Source organism: Mus caroli, chromosome 19 (genome assembly GCF_900094665.2).
Source record: "Mus caroli chromosome 19, CAROLI_EIJ_v1.1, whole genome shotgun sequence".
NCBI classification, from domain to species: Eukaryota; Metazoa; Chordata; class Mammalia; order Rodentia; family Muridae; genus Mus; species Mus caroli.
The window spans coordinates 36,861,825-36,874,218 of NC_034588.1; the positions used below are offsets into that span (position 1 = coordinate 36,861,825).

The 12,394-nt window shown below is 40.4% G+C and overlaps 1 protein-coding gene across 3 annotated transcripts in view; it reads right to left on the bottom strand.

Annotated features, from left to right (window-relative positions):
• The window catches only part of LOC110285739 (cytochrome P450 2C70), a 58,813-nt gene that overhangs the window by 16,430 nt on the left and 29,989 nt on the right, over positions 1-12,394 (bottom strand). For 2 of the 3 annotated variants that reach the window (XM_021152121.2, XM_021152120.2), the window contains exons 2-3: positions 10,831-10,993; positions 7,412-7,561 (exon numbers count right to left, since the gene is read on the bottom strand). In XM_021152121.2, coding sequence (XP_021007780.1) covers positions 7,412-7,561; positions 10,831-10,993 — 313 coding nt within the window. The remainder of the gene's footprint in view (positions 1-7,411; positions 7,562-10,830; positions 10,994-12,394) is intronic. The other variant, XM_029472472.1, reaches the window with a different exon arrangement.

A 12,394-nucleotide genomic window follows, 5' to 3' on the forward strand; every position in this document is an offset into this window, starting at 1 on the left:
CAAAAGCAATCTACAGATTCAATGCAATCCCCAACAAAATTCCAACTCAATTCTTCACTGAGTTAGAAAGGGCAATTTGCAAATTCATCAGCAATAACAAAAAACCTAGAATAGCAAAAACAATAAATTTATGGAATTCTTAGGCAAATGGATGTATCTGGAGAATATCATCCTGAGTGAGGTAACCTAATCACAAAAGAAGTCACTTAATATGCACTCACTAATAAGTGGATATTAGTCCAGAAATTTAGAATACCCAAGATACAATTTGCAAAACACAAGATAATCAAGAAGGAAGACTAACGTGTGGATACTTCATTCCTCCTTAGAATTGGGAACAAAATACCCATGGAAGGAGTTACAGACACAAAGTTTTGGAGCTAAGACAAAAGGTTATACCATCCAGGGACTACCCCACCAGGGGATCCATCCCATAGTCAGCCACCAAACACAGACACTATTGCACATGCCAGCAAGATTTTGCTGAAAGGTCCCTGATACAGCTGTCTCTTGTGAGGCTATGCCAGTGCCTGGCAAATACAGAAGTGGATGCTCACAGTCATCTATTGGATGGAACACAGGGCTCCCAATGGAGGAGCTAGAGAAAGTACCCAAGGAACTGAAGAGGTCTGCAACCCTATAGGTAGAATAATAATATGAACTAACCAGTACCCCCAGAGCTCGTGTCTCTAACTGCATATGTAGCAGAATATGGCCTAGTTGGCCATCATTGGGAAGAGAGGCCCGTTGGTCTTGCAAACTTTATATGCCCCAGTACAGGGGAACACCAGGGCTAAGAAGTGGGAGTGAGTGGGTAGGGGAGCAGGCTTGGGGGAAGGTATAGGGAACTTTCGGGATAGCATTTGAAATGTAAATGAAGAAAATATCTAATAAAAATTTGGGAAAAAAGCAAAAAAAAAAAAAAAAGAAAATAGCCAATGAAAAAGTAAAAAAAGATATAAAAAGAAAGTGGGACTTGTTGTTAAAAAGGAGAAAGTACCGCACATGCTGTGGGAAAAATAAAAGGAAATACAGCCCCTTCTATTTATGGGAGTGCTACGAAAGCAAGTCAGAGAGAGCCATCTGGTGTTAGGAGAAGTGAAAAAATCAATTTCTAATTGTTTTCTAAGTACAAATCTCAATTATTTATTGAAAATTACTTTCTAACTATATTATGCATGCCAATCCTTACATTTTGCAGAAAAAGAAATATCCTTATATTTCACCTTTTTTCAACAGATGGAGACGATTACAGAGACCCGCAACTGGTTTAAATTCAGAGAATGAGTGTTGTAAGTTACCCAACCCTAACGAATACATCTACAGTGCACTGCTAAGGCTCAGGGAAAACCACAGAAATGTATATACAACCTATTGAATCTATGTAACACTGCTTATATGTATACATGTCAATTGCTCCAGAGCTGACTACTGTGATTGGGATACAGTGTAAGAGCTGGATGACAGGGGCCCCTGCTGCTACAGCGTATCCTCTAGTCATGGCAGGGGGAATGCACCCATGGACTCTCAACAATGTGGTTGCCTGCATAAGAACAGCACAATGACACCAGTTGACATAGCAACCAAGACAGGGAAAATTCCACATACTCCTATCTCTGGGTGAGTTTAAATTTCCATATTGATTACGAGGTTGGTCTAAGCTGAGGAAACATGCAATGCATTTAACAAAGCACACTTAAGGTAATTCAAATGGGCTTTTCTTACGTGACGGTGATAGAAAGTACAAATATACTCAGATGCTTGAAAATATACATGGTAGTTTGGGGAACATGCTAAAGAACATAATGCACACGTTACCAGTTCTTAGAGTCCTCCTTTACTCATTCTCTTGCACCCACCTCTGGACACATGGACTAAAAGACCCTTTAGCACAGACAGGAAGGTCAACCCATGCTACTGTGGCAAATACAGGATTCTTCATCCTATACCCACCTCTTAATGTGAGAATTCAAAGTATGAGCCCTTCTCTGACCTTTTCCACCATTTACAGACTGACTACAGCATCACCCTGATCTCCAGAAAGTATCATGAAATCATGCTTATGCTGTAAAGTGTACAGTATCTGCACAGGGCCTCTGTCTTGTGTCAATCACCACAGTACAACCTCAAAAGGACACAAGCAGCTGGGTATAAAAATAAGAGTTATAGAGACAATAGGTCTACACAACCTGTAAAGAAACTTCCAGTGTTCAGAGCTATACAATGAAGAAATAGCATTGCTGAGAGTGTGAAGTCCAATGGAGAGGTTGAATGAAGATAAGTGTAAGTGAATGTGTGCCAGATGATGGAAACTCATAATCAAGTTAAATTTCCCTGCTCTTTCACACCACTTTCAGACAAGATTTGTAATGTATTTCATTATATTATATCATATTATATCATTGTACTATATTATTACATTATATTGTATTACTATATTATATATACAAAAATCATTTCCCATATGCACATTATCTTACTTACTCAAATTTCAAAATATTATTCTTTTTCTTATTACAGTGGAGGATAAGATTTATTGTATATCATAGAGAGAGCAGAGCCAGAGCCAGAGCCAGAGCCAGAGCCAGAGCCAGAGCCAGAGCCAGAGCCAGAGACTCTGGGAGTGTCTAGAGGGAACATGACCCTGAACCAAGTCATGTGAGGGGAGAGACAGGAGAATAAAGGGTAGACAAAAAAATGGGCCAAGTAACCAAAATGCCTGATTATATAAGGAAGAATAGCTGGGGAGGCGTCAGCCCAGTCCCTGGGCTGGAGAAATTTATAGAGGAGCAGAGTATGCCAGGCATACCCTGTGGCAAAGAGAAACTGAGGGATACTGGAAGAACCTGGTGGTCAGGCCTGTTTTAATATGCCAAATAGGCTGGTCAGATAGCCATTTGTCCCAGGGTTTGAGACCTAACATCCAAGCTTTTGTTGATAATGAATAATAAGGGATAATGTAATATTTTCTATGACTTCTTCTTGCTGACATTGGGCTTGATTGTTGGGGGTCCAAGAAAACTGGAATGCTGACCAAAGCCTGGAAGAAAAAGACTGGAGTGCAGGCTGTCTCACTTTTTGTCCAGGCTCAACTGGACCCTCTGGGGTTAGGGAATTGCAGGTTGCTTTGGAATAGTTTGTGAAGCTGGACCACCTGGGGCTAGCTGTATGCAAGTGTTCTAGGACTCAAAATCCCAGGGAACATCTCAAGCTGGTGAATTGCTGGAGCAGTCTGTGGTTGATTTGAAATCTGTTGAGACAGATAGAATAGGGACAGAAGGTATATCTGAAACTTTCAGGACTAAGGTCCTGGTAGTTGTGGGTAGGGAAATCCCAAGATCAAAGATCCCACTTTCAGGCATAGGCAGATGGGAAAACTTAGGCATACTTATCTGGAGTTCATTTGACCTGGCTAGAGGTGAATCCAAGTTGACTCCCTGAAGCTTATAAGAATCTTTTAAGTATACAAGAGGAGATAAAATTTTTATATATGTTTGTAAATTAATATATTTACTTTTATCCCTGGCTAGCTTCCAAATGAGTGAGACTTAGGGTAGTTACTTAGCTTTAGCTCAATTACTGGAGGAATTACCCCTAATCTATTTTTCTAACACTAGACTGGCTACTTCCCAGCCAAGCTCCCCAAGTACTTGCTGTTTGAGTCTCACCCGGGTTATTTCTGCTACAACAGTCAGTCCTTGGAGTGGGGGTGGAGCTTTTCACTCAGGCACATGCTCCTGGTCCATCACATCTAACGGAGACCTCCTGTTCTCTCTGCCTTCTCTCTCCTTCTCTTTCTCCTTCTCTTCTCCATTTCTTCTCCCTCCTCTTACTCTCCTTCTCTTCATGATCCCTACCTGCAATTCCTGGCCTGGTAATTGAAGCCCTGCTTAACTTCTATTCTCCCCAGTTATTGACTGTGACTACCTTTATTTAACCAATAGCTTTAAATTGGGGAGCAAGGTTTATACAACCAAAGACTGGTGTACATGAGAATTCACTTGTCTGGGGGCGGGGGAGCAACTAGAAGTTGGGGTTCAGAAATTAGCATTTGTATACAGAACAGCAGACCAACCCCCAGCATATGTTAGCATTGAGGTCTGGACTGAAATTCACATTTCAGAAAAGGCAGTAGACTCGTGCCTTTAAGTGAGAGTAAAAGCATAGGGATCCAGAACTGACTCTGGGTTAAAAGCATTAGCACTCTCTCCAGAGGGCTGGATATATAGATCGGACAGAGATGTTTTTAACACAATCAAGAAGTACTTTTATGTCTCTTCTTAGAAGACAACCAAAGAAAATATTAAACCTTGAACTTGTCACTGATAATAATATTCCGTCCTTTACTAGCGTATCAGAACTTCGTTGTTTGAACTTGGAATTTTGAACTTTAGAAGTTTTAGTATAACAATAACATAGAGGGAAAGAAATTCGAAACAGTCTTAGAACTTTCCAACTTGTATTTCAACCTTCAAATTCTCAGATCTTTACATACCTTAAATTACTTTCTTAGACCCTTACAACCTGCATTTGCATACCTTAGAACACTTTCTTAGACCCACAGAACTTACAAACTTTTAACTTCTATCCAACCATTTACCATGAGACACAGGTGGTTGATTTCTGGGAGTAGTCTTTGTAAAAACAAGGTCTTCTAAATAAAGAAATAAAGTTTAAAAGTTACTTTGAAACTTGTTTTGTGAGTTTATCTCTTTTCAGTAAAGACCCAGTGGCATTCCCTTCCCAAGCAGAATGGGAAACTTGTCAGAAAAAAAAAAAGTTACAAATCTCAGAGGAGAGGCATCCTTACTTGTGGGGCATGCCAGAAACTTTGTATGGTTGAGTGGGTTCATAGACCCCAAAATCCATATGGAGTTCTGCTCCCTATCTACCTAAGGTCAGGTAGCCCAGACCTGAGTTCTCCATGCTTATGAGATATCTAGAGGCCCTGGGGTTTAACCAATAAGCTTCCCTTCCTGGACATTCCTTCCTACAAAAGGTATTTAATCTCTGGTCCACCCTGAGGAGGGGGTATGCACCATTTCCACAATGAAAAAGCAATAAGCAGTCTGGGACCAAAGAGTGTCTCTCTCATCAAGAACTGCCTCAGGGAGCATGGAGAAGGCCTTCATCTACAGAGCAGTCCCCCGCAGAAGGCCCCTCCACACTCCCGGACAGTCACCCAAGCTAAGAACAATCACCCATGAGCTATAAGTGCCCCAAACCCCCGCCCCGCCCCCTCCGTTCCCAACTCCCTCAAGACTTCCAGTGGTATCTGGATGTCCAGGAGTCAGGGAACCCCAGCTTCGGCCTCACCCGCCTTAGGCTGTGTTTTCCCACTCCCTGAGCAGTGTATCAGCGCTTCTCACACTCAGTCTAGTGTCTCCCTTTTCTCCTGCCCAAGTGGCATTCCCACACCCCAGCAGCAAGGCAGAACTCACTTATTCACATGACTGAGGACCAAGTAGGGCAAGAGGAGTTTCCTGGCACACTAATGTGACTTTTGTAGTAATAGCAGACAAAGCAGGCAGCTCAGGGTTACTCTTATCCAGCAGAGACAGATGAGAAAGCAGGGCAAAGGGGAAACAGTATCTTTAGTAGAGATACCCAGAAAAGTGTAGCGGAGCTAGAGTTAGAGCATGTGGAAGTAGCTCAGAAAGTGAACTCTAGAATTTGGGGTCAGAGTTGATGGACAGCAGGCACTGGCAGAAATAAATAATCTGTACATACCTTGGGATCCTGAGATCGGCAGCTTAGTTCAGAGAGGCTGAGTTCCTTGAAGGGGAACTCCCAGGTTTCAGCACCAAATAAATGAAACAAAGAAATAAAAAAAGGAAGAACATGACTGTGCCTAGGTATGGTGGAGGAGATGAATTGTTACAGATACAAGAGAGCATAACCAGAGGCAAAGATATCTGGGATATTCAGGAATGGACAAGATCCTCAGCTGAACCATGAGAGGAGAGGAGGAAAGGGAGAGGGGAGAGACAGGAGAGTAAAGGGTAGACGATGACAACAACAACAACAAAAGACCAGGAAACCAAAATGGCTGGATTATATAGGGAAGGGCAGCCCAGCCCCCATGCTGGAAATTTTTAAGGTAGAGGAAAGGATATGCCAGCTATACCCAGTAACAGATAAGGATTGCGGGGTGCTCGGAGAATCTAGCACCCGAGTCTGCTGTGGTATGTTAAATAGGACCTCCGTTAGCCACAAAGTATTATTCTAATAAACTGTCAAAGAACTCAAAGATCTGCAATGACTTTCAGACTGTAAATTTCATATCACTAACATCAAAGACTGAGATAAATCGCTACTGATGTTCTAAAATCCATCAAAAGTTAAACACGTGAGGATAATCAAGACAATTTATTTGAAAATGAACTCAAAAAGTAGTATACACAATGCATGGTGTATAGTCTTTTCCATTTCTGCACGTCTGCTCCATGTCTTGGTGCTATATATCACCCAAACAACTTTCACTGACACAATCACTTCATTTCCACAAACTATCCTCAGATAAACCAGATTATACAAATACTCTCCGTAATAACTGCATTCTATGTAATACCAAAAAACCTGGTAAATATGCATTTAGAAATGATGGAATATTGATTTAAAGCATAATAATTCTCCACAGAAAATAAAGTAATATGTTAATGATAGTTTTACAAGACATTTAGATCGTGAAGTTGTATGGACACACACATACACACGATACACACACACACACACACACANANACACACANATATATATATATATATATATATATATATATANATATATATATATANACACACACACACACACACACACGCCCTGACCTTATCCCCTCTGCCTGCACTCCAGTCCACTCTTTCTCCTTCACCATATCCCACATCTGCATGTGCACAGACATTCATGCTTTGTACTGAGACAGCTCCATCATTTCATACTTTCCCATGGGAACAAGTGTACCTAACATTTTACACAATTTGGTCACCCTGTGACACTTCTCAAAAAGTTATCAGAAAACTTTCTTACTTCTTAAAGTTAATGCAACCAAGATGTATATTTTCCTTCTGGTGTGGGTAGTTTATCAGTTAGAGATAGACCTGTTGCTAGAGAGGGCCTACCAACATAAGGCAAATGTTCCGTGCTGCTTCCATATCTAACACATTTCCTGTTGTCTGTACCTTTGTTTCCTTCCGTAATGAAAACAAGAACCATGAATAATTCATGGCTAATTGCACAAAAGTTGGTCAGTGTGGGTCCTGGAAAGACTAGCAACCATAAGCATCTCATTTCTTACTGTTGTCATGGGAGCAAAGTAACCTTCAATTGTACTCTGACTCCATCTTTATAAAGCGCCTATTTGTCATTAAAAACTCATCTTTCCTATATGTTAATTATAGACATAGATATACACCATTGGTTTTTCTCAGTGCATCCAACATATAAATGATTTCCTCCTGAATTCGGTCTTCAATAGTTTTCTTTCCCATCCCCATAGACCTTAAGACCATGAGGGAGAAACGCCGGGTTTGTTTCCACGTTTCTCCATTGCTGAAGACGATGCCTGTTGGAACAACAACAACAACAAAAAAAATCTATTATCATGAATTCTAGTTGAAAATACTCATCTCAGGAGATAATGATGCAGGCATAGAAGACATGATTGTCAGCCGCACCTTACCTGACACCTCTCTTAATGCAATCTAGTATTTCACCACCAGGGCTCTACATTTCACATGCTAAAGAGCTTGTGTCCACCATTAACTTCTCAAAACCTCAGTATAACTCTGTGAATCTTTTGTCTCCTCCATTTTCCTTACAAGGAGGATGTCAGGAAAGTGTTTCTTCTATGATCACATAGATAATAAATTGTAAGGAGGCAAAGTCAGGGCTAGCTTTTCTGCTTGTGAATTCTAGAAATATCAAGGGACTGTCCTCCAGGAAAATGAATACTGGATTGTGATCAGGTGGTGAACTGATTGCTTAGTGGATACCGAGGGTACAGAAACTTCAGCTTTAGAAGAGAGCTCACAACATTGTGTTGCTCAGATAAGGGGTATGTATAGTAATTGACAAGTTTCTCTTTGTGGATTAAAATTCATTCTCTACTTGTTTAAATTCTTGCATGTACTGTGAGATCTTTTAATCTAAAATGTTCAACAAAAATTCTTTAAGTTAAAAAGAAGATCAAGGTAAAAGATAAGCCCATAAAAAAAAATAAACTTGTCAAGGGAGTTTTAGAGAATGATGCAGAGAAGCACTTTTTCCACAACTCATTTCTCCATCAGAAAACTGGACAGATTTATACCACCTCCAAAATCCAATAACTGATACACAGTTGATTTCCTCCAGGTAGCAGTTTTAACTTGTGACTTGTCTGCTATAAATTTGTAGAAAATAGCTACTTGATAAGTGTAAACCTTAACAAGGATATTGAATATTCCTCTTTTCTTGGGTTATTGACATGTGTTATAATGTAATCTTGGGCAGCACGCCAGACAGCCTAATCAGACATACAACTATGAAAGACAATAACCCGTACTCTGCAGTGTGCTATGCGAGGGCATGGTGATTTGTAGGTTAACTATTGTAACTACACTTTCAACTTAAAACTAGTTTTAGCAATGAGATATCCCATTGTTACTTGAGAAACATCTACACTTCAGTTTCAAAAACCTTTTCAAGTGATTGAACTAGTTTCCTGGAGAAAACTATTTCTTCCACTCTCAACATTTCTCAGTTGTGTAGGGTTGAGGCCTGATGGGCTTTTCCCCATCTGCATCAGCATGTCTATTGGTGGCATCCTGTTTCACCTCATGTCTAGGAAGTCATGTTGGTGAGACATATAGCTTCTGACATAGGAGACACATTCTCACACCAAACTCCCAGATCCTGAGACTCTCACAGTCTTTCCACCTGCTTTCTACAATGTTCCCTCAGCTTTAGGAGCAGGAATATTTTGTAGATGTTTCCACTGAAACTGAGCTCCACAATCCTGCATAGTGATTTTTTTTTATTCAATACAAAAAGTCATCCCTGAAAACATGAACACAAGTAACATTATATAAATTTAACAGGCTATATTTAGGAATATAAACATATAAGCAGATTCCTATATAAACTATATATTTAGGTTATAAATAATGACCTGTAAATATTATATATATGCATAGATAGATAGATAGATAGATAGATAGATAGATAAGTAGATAGACAATCACTGGGGGGAAGGCTATGAATGTGAAAAGCAGTGAGGAAGAATATATAGGAGAGTGTGAGGGGAATAAAGGGAAAGAGTAAATATTGCAATTACATTTTAATTATATTTTATATTCTATATTATATGATATATTATAGTATATTGAGATTATAAACTATAATCTCAAAAATAATTAGAAAGGAACATAGTATTATCAATATCAATGCAAAGCATAAACACTGAATGGCAATGACCCTCTTCTGGAGAGAGCATGGTTGTGTCTTTTCTCTCATCCTACTACATTCAAATATTCCTTACAATTTCTAAAGAGAAAAAAGTGGATATAAATCTGGAAATATCCATATCTATACTTGTTCTCATACTATACACATTTTTAAAAATATCTAGATCCATACTTGGACCCTGAATACGAATCTGTTATAGAGATTTGGTGGCTAAAATATTTTGTTGCTTTCCTTTCTTTTTTGTCTGTCACTTAACCATTATTCTCTTTTTAATTTTTTATTAGTTATTTTATTCATTTACATTTCAAATGTTATCCCCCTTCCCAGTTTCCCCTCTGAAAACCTCCTATCCCACCTCCTTCCCCCTGCTTCTTTGAGGGTGCTCCCCCACCCACCCACCCTTTCCCACCTCACTGCCCTAACATTCCCCTGTGCTGGGGCATCAAGCATTCACAAGGCCAAAGGCCTCCCTTTCCACTGACACCAGATAAGGCCATCCTCTGCTACATATGCATCTGGAGCCATGGGCCCCTCCATGTGTATTCTTTGTTAACTGTTATTCTTACAAACTGTACTATAAAATGAATATGCCCTAGGCACAGGCTCAAACTTAATGCTTCATGGGAACAGTGTATGTAAAATTTTGAAAATGGATTAATGACCCATTTTTAACACCAAATTTCATTAATGATCACTAGGGGGTCAAGAGGAGGTGGGGAAGGATGAGAAAAAGGAACCAAATTCAACAGTGGACACTGTATCTGTACAGAAATATCACACCAAAGGTCACTAATGCACGTTAGTCAAGATTTATGCAAACATAAAGAAAATGAAGTCACATTTACACAAAAATGAAAGAAAATATAAATTATTATTTCAAGTAAAAGAATCCAGTCTTTTAAAGACAAATACCACATTTTTTCTGTTATAGAGAACCTAGAGATGTATGTTTGTGTGTACATATTTTGTGTGTGATGTGTGTGTGAGCATGTCAGTGTGCATGTGTTTCTCTGTGTGTGTGTGTGTGTGTGTGTGTGTGTGTACACTTGTGAAAGAAGAAAGCCCATGAGAGAGGAAGAAGACATCTAAGAGGAGGAGATAAAAAGAGAGGGTAATGTGTGCACAGAGAGGTGGGTGTCCTGGGTAGAGAAAGGGAATCAGTAAAAAGGACAGGAATGGAAGAGGGCAGTGGAACGGTGACAAGAGTGAAGGTTGCAAGAAAAACAAATGACATAAGGAAGTGTGTCTCATGTGCCATCTTTAAATTGTTCTGAATTTTTACAAAGTCATTCATGAACTCATAAGTACTTCTAGTTTCTCAGTTTTCTTCCTTATTTAGCTTCATTGCCACTTGCACAGTCCTGGATGTGCCCCAACAAGGAGACGTACCTAAGCCTTGGCTGGTTCTACTGAGTAACGATGAATCCGTTTTATCAGAAAACTCATCTCCCTGGTCAATCAGAGCTTCCTTCATTGCTTTGTATCCATGCAGCACCACAGTGGGCTTCATGCCCAGGTATACAGTAAACACAGGGCCATACTTTTTTGCTAGCTGAAAACAGAGCAGAGTGAACAGTGAAAGCGATATTTTCATTCATACCAAAGAGACATTTTTTATTGGATATTTTCTTTACTTACATTTCAAATGTTATCTCCTTTCTCAGTCCCCCCTCCAAAGCCCTCTATCTCATCCCCTCTCCCCCTGCTTCTATGAGGGTGTTCCCTCACCCACCCACACACTCCCACCTCCTTACCCTAGCATTCCCCTACACTGGGGCATCGAGCCTTCACAGGACCAAGGGCCTCTCCTTCTTAGAAGGGGGAACAAAATACTCACAAGAGGAAATACGGACACAAAGTGTGGAGCAGAGACTGAAGGAAAGGCCATCCAGAGACTGCCCCACCTGGGGATCCATCCCATATACAATCACCAAACTATTGTGAATGCCAAAAAGTGCTTGCTGACAGGATCCTGATATCTCCTGGGAGGCTCTGCCAGAGCCTGACAAATACAGAGGTGGATGCTTTCAGCCAACCATTGCACGGAGCACAGGATCCCCAATGGAGGAGTTAGAGAAAGCTGAAGGGGTTTGCAGCCCCATAGGAAGAACAACAATATCAACCAACCAGACCCCCCAGAGCTCCCAGGGACTAAACCACCAACCAAAGAGTACACATGGAGGGACTCATGGCTCCAGCCGCATATGTAGTAGAGGATGGTCTTGTTGGGCATCAATGGGAGGAGAGGCCCAAAGAGACATTTTAATATTCACCCATTCACTGACTTTAAACCCAGTAGTTTAATAAAAATGACATTTAAGCAGCCATTACCATTATGCTCTTGCCAACATTGCTGTTATTACTGTTCTTCAGTGCAACAGAGGCTGATACATATTTGCTCGAATTCTACTTTTACCTTTTCCTGATAAACCTACATTTGCATCAGATTTCTCTGCCTGAATACAAGGCATTTCTCTCAGTCACCTCTACTGTACACTAATAATCATCTCCTGCCACCCCTTTTCCACGTCATCCATACACTGATGGTTCTGAGTTCTGGCAGGATTGAGGATGAAGCAAGTTGGACATGTCTGCTATCCAGGCTGTACCTTCTACAGGGTTTATATCAGTTGTGTGCACAGAGCATGGATCTGATGCCAAGCAGCCATCCATTGCTGTTGAAGGCAAGAACAGTCAACTCCCCTGTGGCGAACCATTGCATGGTAGAGAAATAGAAAATAAGCAAATTTATTTTGCAAAATAATAAATTTTGCAAAATTTAAAATCAGAGAGATTTTAAATTTTGCCTCAAGCCATGAGTTAATTCAGAGCTCCCAGCCCAGGAAGAAGGAACTGTGGAGGCAGTGAGTTCCCTGGTGACTGGCTGTCTCAGGGAAAAGATAGATTTCTGGTCATTCCTTCATATTTCAGGGGATGACTGTCATGTGGATGA